Source organism: Loxodonta africana, chromosome 3 (assembly GCF_030014295.1).
Source record: "Loxodonta africana isolate mLoxAfr1 chromosome 3, mLoxAfr1.hap2, whole genome shotgun sequence".
Taxonomy (NCBI): domain Eukaryota; kingdom Metazoa; phylum Chordata; class Mammalia; order Proboscidea; family Elephantidae; genus Loxodonta; species Loxodonta africana.
Genome location: NC_087344.1, coordinates 72,147,251 through 72,166,797, shown reverse-complemented (window position 1 = coordinate 72,166,797; position 19,547 = coordinate 72,147,251). Strand labels below are relative to the sequence as shown.

Genomic DNA, 19,547 nt, shown 5'->3' with positions numbered 1-19,547 from the left:
TTACTTTTTGATATGGTTAACAATTATATGTGCACTTTTTATTAAATATTCTAGTCTCTCCACACTGATCTGAAATGCTACTTCATGCATTGTGCTACTTCAGGCATTGACAAAGTTCATACACATACATGCGCAGCTTGTTTTTAGGTTCTCTTTTCTGTTTATCTTTCTGTTCCTGCACTTAACACAGTATAGTATAATTGTTATAGCTTTTATAATAAGTAGAATAAGTCCTTCCTCTTTGTTCTTCATTAAAATTGTATGGGCTTTACTTGGTCATTTATTCTTTCCATATAAACCTTAATAGCAACTTATCAAGTTTCATGATATACCCTGTTAGGATTTTTATTAAACTTACATGTATAGATTAGTTTTGGAATTGACATCTTATAAAATTGAGTATTCTCATTAGGTCTAATATATGTCATTTATTTAGGTTTTATGTTTTTCAGTAAAGTTTTATAATATTTAAGAGAACGCTCAGATCTTTTATTCCTGGGTAACTCCTTTTCAATCCAAATTCTTGATTTCATTATATTTGTTAAAAGCTCAGCTAAGACATCACTTATTTTTTACAAATATTTCTCTTACTTCCCAGGCTCATTTTGATGTGCTTCCTTTATCCTCCTGGATTTATTTAATCATTCTTTGCTTAGTATGGTCAATAATTATTTAGGCATTGAGAGTACACTGCTGAGCAAGATGGACAGCCCCTATCTCCTTGGAACTTTCATTCTAATAAGAGACACAGAGTAATAAACAACTATAATTCAGGTGACACGTGCCATTACTGGGAAAGTACACTGTGCTGTGGGAATACATAAGAGAAATACCTAACTCAAACTTGGGGGATGTCTGGATGAAGTGAGAAGAGTGTCAAACACTGCTTCTCAAGGAAGTAACATGTAGATTGAAACCTGTAAGAAGAATACAATTTAGCAAATACAACAGTGACAAAGAATCATATTAATGATATCCTTGTCTTTTTCTTGATTTTACTGGAAAAGCTTTTATTGTTCAACTGTGAAATCATCTACTCTTTGAATCTCTTTCCTCTCTTGGCTTCCCTGACACCATTCTTTGGCTTTCACATTGTGTTTAATAATCCTTACTTGCTCTCCAATTCTTCTTCCTTCTTTAAATGCTAGTATTCCCCATGGCTTTATCATTCTCTTTCCTGTTTTCAATTCCTAAAGATTTCTTTCCACTTCTCCTGGCTTCCTAGAACTGAGGAGGTTCTAACACTCTACTTTTAGCATCCATCGCTACAGACTTTCAGATGAACATTTCCAACTATATTCTGGATACCTCTATCCATATATTCCTCAGGCTCTTCAAGCTTTGGACATATTAATATTTCATCAGTGTATAGATGTGTATTACCAATTAAGTTGCTTTGTAGCATACTTATGGCTTCCGAAAGTTTGGGAGCCCAAACGTTGTCTCAAGGATTGAATAATCACAGAATTTTGCAGACCAAGTATGTGTGGTAAACCAAAAGCCAAAACCGTTGCTGTCAAGTCAATTCCGACTCATAGCGACCCTATGAGTCAGAACTGACTGGACAATGAGTTCGGTTTTTGGTTTAGCACACACACACAGTTTGATAGTTTTTTTTTTTTGATGTATCAACTTGGCTAGAGTACCAAAACTAAAGTCGATGCTGTCAAGTGGATTCCAACTTATACTGACCCTATAGGAGCCCTGGTGGTGCAGTGGTTAAAGCGCTCAACTGCTAACCAAAAGGTTGGCAGTTCAAACCCACCAAAGATGTGGCAATCTGCTTCCATAAAGATTTATAGTTCCCCTCTGTCCTACAGGGTCGCTATGAGTTGGCTAGAATACCAAATCAAAATGCGTTGCTGTTGATTCCAATTCATAGCGACCCTATAGGACAGGGCAGAACTGCCCCACAGGGTTTCCAAGGAGCAGCTGGTAGATTCGAAGTGCTGACCTTCTGGTTAGCAGCTAAGCTCTTAGTCACTGCACCAACAGGGCTCCTGGCTAGAGTACTGTTACCAGTTATTCAAATACTACTCTTGGTGTTGCTGTGAAGGTATTTTGTAAATACAATTAAAACCCATATCACTTGACTTTAAGTGAGGGAGATTATCTGAATAATCTGGACGGCAAGCACTGCCCTAAGGCTTCCCTGAGAGAGAAAAAATTCACTTGTGGGCAGCAGCTTTAGCCTGTGCCCACGAATTTCAGCCTCTACTTCCTGATGGCCTGCCCTATGGATTTTGGTCCAGCCAGCTCCTACAATCTTGTAAGTCAAAAGTCTCTACATTTACTTATCTTCAACTGGCTCTGCTTCTCTGGTTGGACCTTAACTGATACACCAGACTTGTAGTTTATTTGCGAAAACAATTTCTTCAAAGACTTAGTAAATTTTCTGGTCCACTGTTTCCAATCAGTTCCATATGCCAGTAACCACACCCAAATTTTTCTTTTGGACATGGTACTTAAACCTATTTTTTTGAGCTCAATCCCTGTAATATGTTCCTTCCTCTCCATCCCACATTAGACCAGGCCATCACCACCTCTTACCTGAACTAGTGAATGAAAAAGCCTCCTAACTGGCTTCTCAGATTAGTTTTTTCTCCTCTATCTATTTTCCACATTGCTGCCAGAGGTCTCTTTCTGGAAAACAAATATAATCATGTCACTATCCTTAAAAACCTGATCTGCAGGACATAGTTAGTCTTTTTTCTATTTCATTAATTTGTTTCTATTTCTTATTTCCTTCTATTTTTTTTGTGTTTAATTTTCTATTCTTCTAACTTGTTGGGATGAATGCTTAGGTCACTGATGTTTTTCTTCTTTTCTAGTAGACATTTAAGGTTTTAAATTCCCTCTAACAATTGCTGTAGCTCATCATATCAATTCTGATATACACTATTTTCATTACCCTTCAGTTAAAAATATTTTTAATTTCCTTCATGATTTCTTTGACCAATGGGTTATTTAAAAATTATTTAATACTATCCAAACCTGTTCTTTAAGTTCCAGTTGGAACATTAACAGCAATTTAATTCCGAGTTTCCCACTTTTCTCCTAGAACTCATACAGAGCAACAAAGCGAATGTTTAAAAAAAAAAAAAAAAAAGGAAAAAAACCCTACATCTTCAGTCAAACTCTCCCTGTCTCCTATTGCTGTCGAGTCAATTCCGGCTCACTGTGACCCTACAGGACAGAGTAGAACTGCTTGATAGGGTTTCCAAAACTGTAATCTCTATGGAAGCAGACTGCCACATCTTTCTCCCATGGAGTAGTCAGGTGATGGGTTTGAACTGCTGAACTTTCAGTTAGTGGCCAAGCACTTAACCACTGACCAGGGCTCCTATCAGTAAAACTAGGTGGTAATAAATACTTGAAAACATCAAATCACAAGTAAATATGGCCCAAAGTACTTGAGACTAGTTGAACCTATAAACCAAAACCAAGATCTCAAATCAAAGCATGCAATAGTAGTATGGAAAAAGCCTAGTGGGGGAATAGCAAATTTTCACTCCCAGAAAGTGAGGGTCTTATCCTAAGTGGGAACTACAATGTTTAATACTGAAATTGAATTGGGAAATCTGAGGAGGAGTTAGAAAAAGGAGATGCAGAAAGTGTTACCAGGGTGACTGGAGGGTAATCTAGAAGTGGTACATCTCAAAAAAAAGGTAAGCACTTTTCTTTCATAATTTCTTATTTTTAAATAATTTCAATAATACAGAAAAGTTGAAAGAATGGTACAAAGAACTCTTGTATAAGAGCTGTATCTATTGGTAGCAAGCAGAAGCCCGTAAGGACCTGGGGAAACACATGGTTGGTAGTTTACACCTCTTAAACCATGTAACCATATATTGAGGCAGAGGAAGTGTGGCTATATATTTTGAAGAAAGAATCCATGTGAACAACAGAGGACAAAGGCCTTGAGAAGAGAAGCCTGAAGACCACCTTGCTCCTAACATTTCCCCAGTCTCTTCTACTAGATGATCTGAGAAAGTCTATCTCACTCAAATACGAACTACAAAAAAGCAGTAAGTATCCATTCAAAGATATTACAAGAAAAAATGTGAAAAAGCAGTGCAATTCATGACAAAGAAAAATATCAACAAAATAGATGAAAATTATAACCCTATTTTTTTAAAACATGAATTGAAAAATTCTTAAGGCAGCTGTGAAGAAAGATCTCGGATCAGAAATATAAGAACTCAAGGAAGAGATAGCCAGACAATAAGAGGAGGTAAAACAAACAATGTAGAACTCAGGAAGGAAATCCAAGAAATAGACCAACAAAACGAAACACCTTCTTAGGTATCAAACCCATCATTAAAAAGACACAGAAAACAGATCATATAAGTAAAGTTGCAAAAACATGAATATACAAACCTCAACACTCTTTCATGATAAAAATACTTGGCAAACTGGGAATAGAAGGGAACTTCCTTAACATGATAAAGGGTATTTATGAAAAGCCCATAGCTAACATCAAAAAAAAAACAAACATCATACTGAATGGTAAAAGACTGAAAGCTTTCCCCTTAAGATCAGAAACAAGGTTAAAACTGTGTGTTTTCACCACGGCTATTCAATATTGTACTGGAAGTTCTAGCCAAGATCAACACAAAAAAATCAATTGTGGTTCCAAACGCAGCAATGAACATTCTGAAAAGGAAATTAAGAAAACAATTTCATTTACAATAGCATCAAAAGGAATAAAATAACTAGGAATAAAATTTAACCAAGGATGTAAGAAAGTTGTGCACTGAAAACTATAAAACATTACTTAAAGAAATTAAAGACCTAAATAAATGGAAAGACATCCCATGTTCATGGACTGGAAGATTTAACATTGTTAATACGGCAATACCTTCCAAAGAGATCTACAGACAGAATTTCTACCAAAATGCTAATAGTCTTTTTGCAGAAATGGAAAAGTCAATCCTCAAATTCATATAAAATTCCAAGGGACTCCAACAAGTCAAAACAAATATTGCAAATGAAAAACAAAGTAGGAGGACTTGTATTCCCCAATTTCAAAATTTATAACAAAGCTACAGTAATCAAACAGTGTGGTACTGGAATAAAGATAGACATAAGACCAATAGAATAGAATTGAGAGTCCAGAAATAAAGCCAAACATGTATGGCCATCTGATTTTCAAAATGCCAAAATCATTCAACGGGAAAAAAAACAGACTATTTAACCACATGCAGAAAAATGAGGTTGGACCACCCTACCTCTCTCCATACGAAAAAATTAATCCCAAATGGATCGACTGCCTAAAATAAAGTGATAAAACTATTAGAAGAAAACAGGGATATATCTTTATGACCTCGGATTTGCCAATGGATTCTTAGATTCAGCACTGAAACCATGAGTAACAAAAGGAAAAATAAATTGGACTTCATCAAAATAAAAAGTTTTTGTGCATCAAGGGAAATTATCAGGAATATGAAAAGAAAAGCTACAAAATGGGAGAAAATGTACCTGATAAGGGTTAAAAATCCAGAATATATAAAAAACTCTTACAAGGCAACAACAAAAAAACATATAACTCAAAAAATAAGCAACAGACTTGAACATAAATTTCTTCGAAGAAGATAAACAAATAGCCGACAAGCACATGAAAAGATATTCAACACCACTGGTCATTAAGGAAATGCAAATCAAAACCAAGATGAGAAACCACTTCACACTCAGGAAAAAAAAAAAACCCAAACCAAACCTGTTGGGCATCGAGTGGATTCCGATTCATAGCTATCCTATAGTATAGCGCAGAACTGCCCCAAAGCGTTTCCAAGGAGTGGCTGGTGGATTTGAACTGCCAACTTTTTGGTTAGCAGCTGGGAGGGTGGCTTTAATTAAAAAAAAAAAAGGAAAATAACAAGTGCTGGCAAGGATGTAGAGAATAAGAGCCCTTGTACATTGCTGGTGGGACTGTAAAATGGTGCAGCTGCTGTGGAAACAGTTTGGCAGTTCCTCAAAAAGTTAAACACAGAATTATCATGTGACCCAGAGAAATTAAAATGTAGGTCCACATAAAAACTTGCACACGAATGTTCATAGCAGCATTATTCGTAACAGTCAAAATAGCAGCATTATTCAATAACCCAAATGTCCATCAAGAGATGAATGGATGAACTGTGTATAAAATGTACATAAAATGGCATATTATTCAGTCATAAAAAGAAATGAAGTACTGATGCTTTGAACAAACCTAGAAAACATTATGCTAAGTGGAAGATGTCAGACAGAAAAGGTCACGTATTATATGATTCCTTTTAAATGACAAATCTAGACTAGGCAAATCCATAGAAACAAAGCCGATTAGAGGTTACCATGGGATAGGGGTTAGAGAGGTAAGGAGAGATTCTGTAACAGATACGAGGTGTTTTTATGGGGTAATGGAAAAGTTTTGAAACTAGAGAGATCTAGCGGTTACATAACACTGTGAATACAGTAAATAAAATGCTGAATTCTTAAGTGAATTTCACTCAAATTTAAAATGCTATTAAGACATAACAAAATAATCTCACACAACTAAGACTAAACATGTATGCCCTATATCCATCCACCCATCCATCCACCCACCCACCCATCCAGCTTAACTCATCCATAAGAAGAAAAACAAAACAAAAAACTTTAGACTGATTCACAAAGCAAAACCACTCTATGCTGAGTTATCAACATATAACCTGGGATTCAAAAAGTGTCAAAGAAAATTTAAAAGATTGGGAAAGGTTTACAAAAACATAGACTATAATCCTTTTATTAGACAATACAGAATTTTGGCCAAAAGTATAAAGAGACAAAGAAAGTCACTTGATCGTTGTAAAGGGTACAATTCACAATGAGGCAGGTATGAATACATATATGTTCCCAATAATACAGCAGCAATTTTCAGAAAGCAGAAATTATAGGAGAAACAGGCAGAAACACAGTAGCAATAGAAAATTTTAATTTATTTTTGCCAGTCTGAGAGATCAAGTACACAAAAAATAAAGAAATGACCTAAACAACATAATCAAAATGGTGTATGTGATGGATACCCATTGAACTCTACCCAAATAATGGAATATTCTTTATTTTCAAATAGCCATTAAACTTTCACAAAAATTGAACATGTTAATACATGTTACAAAAAATACCCTGACAAATTCTAAGAGTAGAAATAATACAAACTACAGTCTCTGAATAACAACATAATCAAACTAGAAATTCAAAACAAAATCAAACAGAAACGCATTCAATCTGAAAATTTTAAAAAGACTCTCAAACAACACTGAGATCATAGGGAAAATACAAATGAAATCTGTGGGAGTTTCTAGAAAGTAATATAATAAAAATACTATATTATCAGAAGCTTTGAAAAAATAGTATAACAGTGATCAGATGAAAACCTGCTGCTTTAAATACTTCTATTAATAACAAAAAAAGTAGAAGTAAATGAATTACTAATCTAGGTCAAAAAGTTACAAAACAACTAAATAACTGAAGAAAAACAGGGAAGAAATTATAAAGATCAAAGCAGCAATTAATGAGTTAGAAACAGAAAGCCGAAAAAGCTAAAAAAAAAAAAAAAAAAAAAACCATTTTTGCTGGGAAAAATCAGTTGTTTAAAACTACTTCCTAACCCAATGACGAGTAAAAAGGAAAAAGCACAAATATACAAGAAACGGAAAGAACCCTTAATAACATATAAAAGAAGCTACTTTTAAATGCCACATAAATGAATTTTAAAACCCAGACAAAATGAGTAATTTTCTAGGAAAATATAACCTAACATTATGGATTGAACTGTGTCCCCTCAAAGTGTATGTCAACTTGGCTAGGCCATGATTCCCAGTATTGTGTGGTTGTCCACCATTTTGTGACCTGATGTGATTATACCATGTGTTGTAAATCCTAACCTCTATGATGTTAACGAGGTGGGATTAGAAGCAGCTGTGTTAATAAGGCAGAACTCAATGTACAGGAGTAGGTTGTAGCTTGAGTCAATCTCTTTTGAGATATAATAAGAGAGAACTAAGCAGAGAGGAGAGGGACCTCAATACCACCAGGTAAGAAGAGCCAGGGGTAGAGCGTCTCCTTTGTACCCAGGGCCCCTGAGCTGAGAACGTTCGACGCCGAGGGATGACTGATGACAAGGACCTTCCCCGAGAGTGAACAGAGAGAGAAAGAAAGCCTTCCCCTGGGGTTGGTGCCCTGAATTCAGACTTCTAGCTTCCTAGACTGTGAGAGAATAAATCTGTTAAAGCATCCCACTTGTGGTGTTTCTGTTACAGCAGCACTAGATAACTAAGACACCTACCAAAACTGAACTCAAGATCCTAAACAGACTCATTCTCATAGAAGAAATGGAAGTTTTAAAAGTGCTACCCACTGAAATGAAACACTAGGCCCACAAGGTTTCACAGGGGAATTCTACCAAATCTTAAGAGCTGATAATTTCAACACTGTTTAAAAACTGCTGTTCAGTTTAGAAAATGGAGCGCTTTCAAATTCTTTAGGTAATGTATTATTAACACCAAAAATTGAAGAAGACTGCACAGAAAAAGACAACTGTAGATCAATCTTACTTTTGTATTTTGATTTAAAAAGTCTAAGTCTTAGCAAACAGAATCTATCTTTATATTAAAAGAATCCAGAAATCCAAGTTTGGTTCAATGTTTGTTAAAAAGAAGATAAATATCACATCATCAGCTCCACAGGTGCTAAAAAGGGATCTGACAAAATTTAACACCCATTCTTGATTAAAAATACTTGATAAAAATAGGAATCAAGAGATGTTTCCTAACATAATAATGTATACATACATATATGTACACGTCATACCTCATGCAGAAATACTGGAAACGTTCCTTCTAAAGTAAAGGATAAAGAGAAGATGCCCATTAATCATTACTACTTAAAACCACTCTGACTGATCGGTCAATCTAATCTGATAAGAAAAAAATAGTTATTAGTTACTGTCTAGTTGATTCCAACTCACGGCAACCCCTTGTGTGCAGGGTAGAACTGCTTCATTCATGTTTTTTTCCACTCTGTTCAAGGCTGTAACCTTTTCAAACGAGATGGACAGGCCTGTCTTCTGAGGTGCCTCTGGGTGGATTCAACCACCAATATTTTAGCTAGTAGTTAAGCGCTTAACTGTTTGTGCCACCAAGAAAAAATCAGAGGTATAAAAACCCAAAAGAGGTAAACCTATGACTACCTGCAGATGATATGATTATGACCAAGACACTTCAGGAAAATCACTTGAAATTACTATAAACAATAGTATAATTGAGTAAGGCAGAGGGATAAACAGTATATAGCAACCAAAGGTCTTAAGGTAAACAAACAGTAACCAGTTATAATCTATAAACCCATTTAATAGCAACAAAAAGGATTAAAATATCCAGGAATAACAAGAAGAAACATGCAAAATCTATGTGAGGAAAATGTTAAAACACTTCTGAAGGAAACGAAAAATTCAATAAATGGGAAGGCACGGTATGTTCTTGCACAGGAAAACTCAACAGCATAAAGATGCCCATTTACTCCAAATTAGTTCATAAATTCAATGAGATATCAATAAAAATAACAACGCTTTGTCTTCCACCCACAGTCCCTGGGTGGTGCAAATGGTTAATGCACTCGGTTGCTGACTGAAAGGCTAGAGGTTCAAGTCCACCCAAGGTGACTCAGTCTACTTTCAAAAATTAGCCATTGAAAACCCTATGGAGCACAGTTCTACTCTGACACACATGAGTTGGAGTGACTCAATAACAACTGGTTTATTTTTCTCCTCCACCCACAAATCTCTAGACAAGGTGATTCTAAAGCTTAAATGGTGAAATAAATAAGAATGGCCTAGAAAACCCTGAAAAAAGAAAATAAACGTAGACATATATATATATATATACATATATATATATATACATATATATATATATACACACATACATATATAATACACACACATATGTAGTGAGGGGAAATCAACCAAGTAGCCCTAGTTGATGGGGATAAGTTCTTTTCCACATAAGAATTCTATCTAATACAAAAGGAATAACAGAATTAGAAAAAATTACCAGCTAGTAAACCCTAGTGAAATAAATGATCCAGGTAACAATCATCAATGGATGTAACATTAGTAATTGAAAGGCTGACTGAACAACCTACAGCAGAGAGTTCAGGTTGTTATCTCTGAGCCTTCTGATCAATCTTGGCATCACTATAGTTAGAACGGCCAGACTCTGCGCCACTTATATGATATCATCTGAAACACTTATGATGTATTTTCAAACAATTATTAAATCAAGATTCTACAACTAACTTCCATTCTCAGGAAATAAATGAGAGGAACTAGGTAATAACGCCACAAGAAAATAAAAACAGAAATCCAGATTTGAGGATATTCTACAGGACAAGTAACCAGGTTTCTATAACACATCAACTACATAAAAAGAGGGGGGAAAAAAACCAAGGGTGAGAGAAATAGGACTGCTAGATTAAAAAAGGGATAATATTAATTAAATTTGATGTATGGATCTTGTTTGGATCCTGATTAGAACTAGTTGTAAAAAAAAAAAACAAACAAACATATTTCCCATAATCAGGGAAATCTGATTATGGACAAGGCATTAGAGGCTATAAATAAATAATTATTTTTAATTGTCTTACATGTGATGACATTGTGGCTGTGTAAGAAAACATCCGTATTTTGAGAGATGCATACTGAGACACGTAGAGACAAAATAACATGCTGTTGGGGATTTAATTTAAAAATACTGTAATAAAGGAAGAAACATGGATAGATTAAGCAAAAACCAAATCCAAACCTCTCGCCGTCAAGTCAATTCCAACTCATAGAGACCCTATAACGGTAGAAAAATTTCAACAATCTGGGTTCTGGCTACATATGTGGCAGTTCATCATACTATTCTCTTTTATATATGCCAGAAAATGTTAGAAAACACATAAAAAAGGAGAATTCAATTAGCATCACATTAAGTACTAGTAGCAGGCATAATGCCTGTGATCACCAGGACCAGTAGACTTTTTTTCTTTTAAAATATGTATTTCATAATGAAATGTTGACTTAAGAGTTAAAAAAACAGAAGTGAGTTATAATAGAAGATTGCTCAGATGATCACTTCAGGGCTTTTCTATTGTTTTCATGTGTGTACTTCATGTTTAATAGCATTCCAGGGTAAGTTTTTTATAAAGGCTTTCTAAATAAAATGTAATAAAAATGTAAAAGGTTCTTCCAGTTTGTCTTAATGTTCAAACAAAACTTCAAGATATCAGTACATAAAGTTATATATATAACGTATTATCTATACACACACCTACACCCACACATAAACACAGGCCATATACAAATCAAGTAACCAATACAGAATATTATGGCTTTAGTTTCCTTACCATCAATATTAAGCATCATTTTCCACATGGCAGGCCGAACAGACTGATGAAATCCAAACCATACTTCCCTGCCTCCTCCCAGAGGGTGGTCATATCCTTCTGGAGCTGAGAAAAAAGAACGCCCCACAGGCGTATATCTACAAAAGTAAAATGGCATGTTCAATCTTTTCCTTCCCACATAAATATTTAAATACTTTGCAAGACAGGAGAGACTACAGCACATGAAATTAATTTGTCATGATGATGCTTATAGTAAATATATGAAACTAAACATTTTCCAAATTTGTGAAAGCAAAAAGTAGTCATTCTAAAAGAAAATCCATCAGCATCCTTCAATGATGAAATTATCTATTTTTAAGATTAATGTCTGAATAAGAATAAATTTTATTTAAAATACATCTTAAAAAATGGGTTAAAAAGGTTAAGTTCCAACCTTAGAAAATGTTAAAGAGTAAACAATTATTGATAAATAATACTTCTATAAATGTGTTTGCAAGACAAAATTTTCTTTAAAAAGGCAAGACACACCGGTCATATAAGTGTATCTATATGAGGTAAAAGTATGATTAATGTCAGCACAATTTTAATACTAATATTGATGCTATTATATAAATAAGAAATTACTTTTAAAACAAGGTGATTCATCTATAGGAATATATCTGAAAATATATCATTTACTCAAGATTTATAGCTCCTAAGAGAAAGTGTTATGATAGACATTTTTCTATAAAAGTGTTCATTAAAATAGTTAAGCTAATAATGTACATTTAACTTCAAAATTCAACAGTTTTTCTTTAACTTCTGTAAATGAACTTGTATGCATGCTATTCTTAATCAATTAAAAAAAATCAAAATATACAACATATGAAGATCAATCAAGAGAGGCCTGCACAACTCACTCTTTGGAGGGGAACCTTCACACTTGTGTTAAAACCTAAAGAGGAAAAAAAAAAAAAAAAAAGCTGAAAGTACCCACTTCATGGAGGGCAAATGTCGTAGCACCACATCAACGGCATGGACAGGATTAGTGCTGATTGGCTTGTCTAATTCCAGTGGCTCAGGCAAGGTCCGTCCTGTCAGCACTTCATGCAGTAGGTGCCAGCTCACCCGAGAGACAAATTTGATTGACACCTTGAAAGGTCGATCTTTTCCACCTTCCCCAGGTAATGTAACATCTAAATCTACCTGTTGATAGGAAAAGAGCCAACAGGTAAATGTTGAAAAAGGAAATACAAGTATTTCTAAGTTTAATTTATAAAAATATCCAAGGAAAAATGAAAAATCAATCTCAGTGTTAAGCCAATGGACTAAAATTTAAATAATATGGTTATTCATACCAGCATTATCTGTTATTGCAAATTACTGGAAACTCTCTAAATGCCCATTTAGGCAGCTATTAAAAAAAAAAAAATTAGGACCATCTCTTGGAGCTGCTATGGAATAATTTCCATGCTAAGATGTTAAATGACAAAAACAAAGTATAAAAGATTACAAATAGCATGTCATCTTTCGTGTGAGAAGGGAAATCGAGAAAATAATCATCTATTTGCTTATAAAAAAAAAGAAACATAGGTAGTATGACTCAGAAACAAAGAAATAAATTTACTCTCAAGGGATGAAAACGAATGATTAAAGAAATAAGAATGGAGTAACAATTCTGAGTATTTTTTTTGGTATAGTTTTGATTTTTAAAAGCATGTAAAGTACTACATATCAAAAAAAAAGTTTAAATAAAATGAATAAGGGTGGGGATAAAACTAAAACTGAATACAATCAGAATCAGATATACCCAAATGCATTTAAAATAAATAACACAACCATACCAAAGGGGGGCGGGGGGAAGAAAACATTACTGCAAGTAACTCCTGAATGCAGTATATTGACTCTTTCTAAGCTGGGGGTACGGAAAATGGGTGATTGGGGAAGGAGAACTGCATACAAAGCAAAACTTTGAACTTCAATAGGTAGGTTTGCTTTTTTTTAGTGGTACAGGAGTAGTAAATTTGGAAAGTATTTTATATTTACTGTAGGACTGAGCAAATGATTAAAAGTGGTGATGTTTTGGGAGCCAGGAGTCTACTAAAGAAGGAAGATACACATGGAAAGGAGGAAAGAAAGGAAGAATCCTGTGGGGATAGACTGGAACTAAAAGTATCAGAGCAAACTCATGATTTACTTTACATACATACGTGCGTGTGTGTGTATATATATATATATGATTTACTATACAATACGTAATATTGGTGCAATGGTTGAGCATTCAGCTGCTAACCAAAAGGTTGGCAATTCAAACCCACCAGTTCATACCCACTATGAGTCAGAATCCACTCGATAACAATGGGTTTTCGGTTTTAGGTAATAGTTATTATCTATCTTATCTATTTCTGTCTATATCTTATCTATCTATCTTTCCTACCTCTGTCCTTTGAAAGGATTAGAAGCAGAAGCGCCAGTACCAATGAGCACACCCAGAACCCAGATTTTGGTTTGTAAATTGCATCCCCCAACTAAAAGAAACCAGGGCTCCTTTGAGAAATGGCCAGTTGCAGGGCTGCAGAAGGGAAGATGTAAGACGAGCCTGGAATATTTTGTACCAGAAAGTAAAGAACTGCTAAAAAAAAAAAAAAAAAAGAGAGAGAGAGAAAGAGAGATGTATGCCAATTCAAAAGGCCACAGGAGCTAGCCTGAAGGGGCTCCCACTGGCCAAATCTGGGACAATTTGAATAGTCAAAGAAATAGATCAATAAACAGGAGAAAAGAAAAAGCTCTCCCTTTTAGTAGAATACCAACCAATAACTGTAGAAAGAATGACCAAACCAAAAACACCCACTGCCATAGAGTCAATTCTGACTCACTGCGACCCTACAGGACACAGTAGAACTGCACCATAGAGTTTCCAAGGAGCGCCTGGTGGATTCGAACTGCTGACCTTTTGGTTAGCAGCCGTAGCACTTAACCACTACACCACCAGGGTTTCCAATATTCCTGCCAAATATACATAGCCAGAATCTAATTGAGAGAAAGCACCAGACAAATCCTAACTGAGGGACAGTCACTAAAATAACTTGCCTATAATCTTCAACAATGTCAATGTCATGAAAGACAAAATAAAAGATTGGGGGAATTGTTCTAGAATAAAGAGGAATAAAAAGATGTATATCTAAATGAAATCATGATCCTAGGCTGGATCTTGTAATGGAGGGGGAAAAATGCTATAAAGGACATCACTGGAACAACAGACAAAATTAGAATACAGACTGTAGATTAGATGAAAGTATTATATAAATGATAAATTTAGTGCAGTTGATAACTGTACTGTTGTTTTTATCCTTGTTCTTAGGAAATATACACTGAAGTATTAAGCATTAAACCGGCATGATGTATGCAATCTACTGACAAATAGTTCATGAAAACACAAACAAGTGCATATGCTTATCTGTCTCTCTATAGCTATATCTATAGCTATAAAGAGAGAATAAAACAGAGGGAAAAGAGAATAAGACACATGTGGCAAACACCGAAAACATCTGGGTAAAAGGTCTAAGCCAATTCTCTGCATTATTTTTGCAGCTTTTCTTCAAATTTGAAATTGCCTCAAAATACAAAGTTAAAACATATAAATGATATATACATATATATGAATTAAAATAAAATAGTAATAAATGTATTTAAAATGAGACATTGCAAAAGTATAACTTTCCAATATAGAAATGTACATCTTACCCCAGTAGTTGCCACAGGAAGTGGATTGGCTGTGTAAAGGCTTCTTTTTCCATCATACACTGGTCTACGGTCCCCAAATATAGTTACTTTAAAATGCTGAACCATTGAGTCAACCACCTCCCTAAAGAAGGGAAAAAATACATTCACACAATCCTCTGCAAAACGAAATACAAAAATTTTACTGAAGTAATTTCTGGCACTGTTTAAACCTGTTGAAATTCTAAAAGACAATCATACATCATAAAGAATGAAGCCAGTAAATCAGTTAATCATGCTGGGTCACAGCTGGTCTGCAAAATATTCTCCCTAGCACTTTGGTGAAGGGTAAGAGAGTACACAATACTGGGGAAGCCAGCACAACCTGTACAAGGCAAGGTCATGGTACCTCCACAGATACATCCAAATTCCCTGAGGGAAACTGCTGGGCTGACGGCTGTGGGGACCATGGTCTGGGGGAACATCTAGCTCAACTGGCACAACATAGTTCATAAAGAAAATGTTCTACATTCTACTTTGGTGAGTAGTGTCTGGGGTCTTAAAAGCCTGTGAGCAGCAATCTAGGACACTCCACTGGTCTCTCACCCCTTCAGGTGCAAGGAATAATGAAGAAAACTAAAGGTACAAGGGAAAGATCAGTCCAAAGGACTAATGGACCACATCTACCACAGCCTCCACCAGACTGAGGCCAGTACAACTAGATGGTGCCTGGCTACCACCAGTGAACGCTCTCACAGGGATCACAATAGAGGGTCCCAGACAGAGCTGGAGAAAAATATAGAACAAAATTCTAACTCAAAAAGAAAGACCAGACTTGCTGGCCTGACAGACACTGGAAAAACCCTGAGAGTATGGCCCCTGAGCACCCTTTCAGTTCAGTAATGAGGTCACTCCTGAGGTTTATTCTTCAGCCAAGATCGAACAGGCCCACGGAACAAAACAAGACTAAAGGGGCACATCAGCCCTCAGGCAGGGACTGAAGGGCAGGAGAGAACAGGAAAGCTGGTAATAGGGAACCCAGGATTGAGGAGGGAGAGTGTTGACATGTCTTGGGGTTGTTAACCAATGCCATAGAACAATGTGTGTATTGTTTGTTTGTTTTTTAAAATAATTTTTATTGTGCTTTAAGTGAAAGTTTACAAATCAAGTCAGTCTCTCACATATAAGCTTATATACACCTTACTACATATTCCCATTTACTTGCCCCCTAATAAGTCAACCCGCTCCCTCCTTCCAGTCTCTCCTTTCGTGACAATTTTGCCAGTTTCTAACCCTCTCTACCCTCCTATCTCCCCTCCAGACAGGAGACGCCAATACAGTCTCAAGTGTTCGCCTGATACAAGTAGCTCACTCTTCATCAGCATCTCTCTCCAACCCATTGTCCAGTCCCTTCCATGTCTGATGAGTTGTCTTCGGGAATGGTTCCTGTCCTGGGCCAACAGAAGGTTTGGGGACCATGACCGCTGGGATTCTTCTAGTCTCAGTCAGACCATTAAGTCTGGTCTTTTTATGAGAATTTGGGGTTTGCATCCCACTGTTCTCCTGCTCCCTCAGGGGTTCTCTGTTGTGCTCCCTGTCAGGGCAGTCATCGGTTGTGGCCAGGCACCATCTAGTTCTTCTGGTCTCAGGATGATGTAAGTCTCTAGTTCATGTGGCCCTTTCTGTCTCAGGGTCATAGTTATCGTGTGACCTTGGTGTTCTTCATTCTCCTTTGATCTAGGTGGGTTGAGACCAATTGATGGCTCTTAGATGGCCGCTTGTTAGCATTTAAGACCCCAGATGCCACACTTCAGAGTGGGATGCAGAATGTTTTCATAATAGAATTTATTTTGCCAATTTTGCCAATTTATTTTGCCATAGTCCTCAAACCCTCGCCCTTGCTTCGCTGACCTTCGAAGCATTCAGTTTATCCCGGAAACTTCTTTGCTTTTGGTTCAGTCCAGTTGAGCTGACCTTCCCTGTATTGAGTATTGTCCTTCCCTTCACCTAAAGTAGTTCTTATCTACTAATTAATCAGTAAATAACCCTCTCCCACCCTCCCTCCCTCCCCCCTCTCGTAACCACAAAAGAATGTGTTCTTCTCAGTTTATATTATTTCTCAAGACCTTATAATAGTGGTCTTATACAATATTTGTCCTTTTGCATCTGACTAATTTCACTCAGCATAATGCCTTCCAGGTTCCTCCATGTTATGAAATGTTTCACAGATTCCTCACTGTTCTTTATCAATGTGTAGTATTCCACCGTATGAATATACCATAATTTATTTCACCATTCATCCGTTGATGGACACCTTGGTTGCTTCCAGCTTTTTGCTATTGTAAACAGTGCTGCAATTGTACTAACTGTTTGATGAGAAACTAGTTCGTCCTGTAAACTTTCATCTAAAGAACAATTAAAAAAAAAGTGAAAAAAAAAAATTCTCCCTAGAAACAGACCCAAAATCCCTTTCATCATCTCTAAGTACTCCCTGACACGTTAACTTCTCTTTCTCAAACACAGAATTGGGTGTCCTTTCCTCTGTGCTCAAACTGCAACTAGTGCGAATCTCTATTTGAACTCCACTGTATTGTAATTATTATACACTTCACTTCTACTAGACTGCATAACCTTCTAGAGAGCGATAAACACACCTGTGATCTTGTACTCCCAATCCTTACAATAGTATCTGTCCAGGAAGGATATTTTGATGCCTCCATTTTTGATGAGCAAACATTTTGATCCTATATACTGACATGGAGAAATATTCAAGGCTTATATTTTAAATTGTAGACTATGGGGCAAAGGACATGAACAGACACTTCACCAAAGAGGATATCTAAATAGTCAACAAACACATGAAAAGATGCTCAGTGTTGTCATCAGCCATTAGAGAGATACAATCAAAACCACAATGAGATACCACTTCACCCTTATTAGAATGACAATGATCATACAAACAAAATAATAAATGTTGGCAAGGATGTACAGAGATCGGAACCCTTAGCCATTGCTGGAGGGAATGTAAAATGGTACAACTATTGTGGAAAACAGTATAGCGATTCTCCCAAAAATTAAAAACAGAACTATTATATGGCTCAAAAATTCCACTCCTACGTGGAATATACCCTAGAGACCTAAAGGCAGTGACATGCACAACCGTACGTATACCTATATTCATATCAGCACTATTCACAATAGCAAAAAGGTAAAAACCACCTAAGCGTCCATCAATGGATAAATGGATAAACAAAATGTGGAACACTCATACAATGTAATACTATCCAGCAGTTAAGAAAAATGAAGTACTGATACATGCTACAACACTGATGAACCTGGAAGACTTTACGCTGAGTGAAACAGCTCAATCACAAAAGAAAAAATACTGTATGACCTCACATACATAAAATGACAAGAACAGGTAAATATATATAGTGCAATGGTTATTAGTGGTTACCTCCCTTTGCCATGAGACCTGAAGAACTGGATGGTGCCTGGCTACCATCACTGGACATTTTAGACAAGGACTTGATATATAAGTCCTGATCAAAAGGGAGAAAATGTGATAAAGAATTCAAATTTCTTATAGAATCCAGACTTACTGGACCCACTGGACCCATCTTCAAACTAAACAACAGTTTAGGTGAATTAGTGAAAGATGTTTGCCTTAATCATTGTACTCTTTTAAAGAATTATCTATAATAGATCAAACTGACAACAGTAACTCTAATACACAGAGGAGTAGTTTACGGGGCAACGAGTCTAAGTCAATGGTGGTGAAGCAATATGAGGAGAGACATCGAGAATGGTGACACAACAAAGAATGTAACCAATGTCACTGAACTAATTGTACATGCAGAAATTGTTGAATGGGTGCATGATATGCTGTATATTTTTAAAATATTTTTTTAAATTGCAGACTATGTAGAAAATGATATCCACAAATCAATAGTTTTGTATGCATATATCTGTAAAAACACTGAAAATGATATCTGATGTATACCAGATAAATAAAGCAGTTACCTCTGGGGAGGGAAGTGGAGACAGTGACATTTATTTTGTCTAGTGAGGCCAGTGGTTAAGAGCTTGCCTGTTAAATCAAAAGGTTGGCAGTTCAAATCCACCAGCTGCTGTTTGGAAATTCTATGGGGCAGTTCTACTCTGTCCTATAGGGTCTCTATGAGTCAGAATCGACTCAACACCATCAGGTTTGGTTTTTTGGTTTTGGAATATACCACATAGCGCTGGTATAATTTAAAATAAATTTAATTAAAAAAAAAAAAGATTCAAATCCAGCCCAGTCAAGGGGGAAGGGAGGCAAACAAACATTTAATGGAATAAAAACAATTAAGCTGACTTGATAATCAGAGCAATTTTCTACCTGGTGTAAAGTTTCTATTTCTCTCCCTTTCGATTTTATTTTACCACACCTATTTAAATAA

At 35.9% G+C, this 19,547-nt stretch overlaps 1 protein-coding gene across 3 annotated transcripts in view; it reads right to left on the bottom strand.

The window, feature by feature from the left end:
• The window catches only part of AGO3 (argonaute RISC catalytic component 3), a 180,819-nt gene that overhangs the window by 102,295 nt on the left and 58,977 nt on the right, over positions 1–19,547 (bottom strand). For all 3 annotated transcript variants that reach the window (XM_023554525.2, XM_010595205.3, XM_023554526.2), the window contains exons 3-5: positions 15,130–15,250; positions 12,383–12,591; positions 11,407–11,543 (exon numbers count right to left, since the gene is read on the bottom strand). In XM_023554525.2, the coding sequence (XP_023410293.1) occupies positions 11,407–11,543; positions 12,383–12,591; positions 15,130–15,250 (467 nt within the window). The remainder of the gene's footprint in view (positions 1–11,406; positions 11,544–12,382; positions 12,592–15,129; positions 15,251–19,547) is intronic.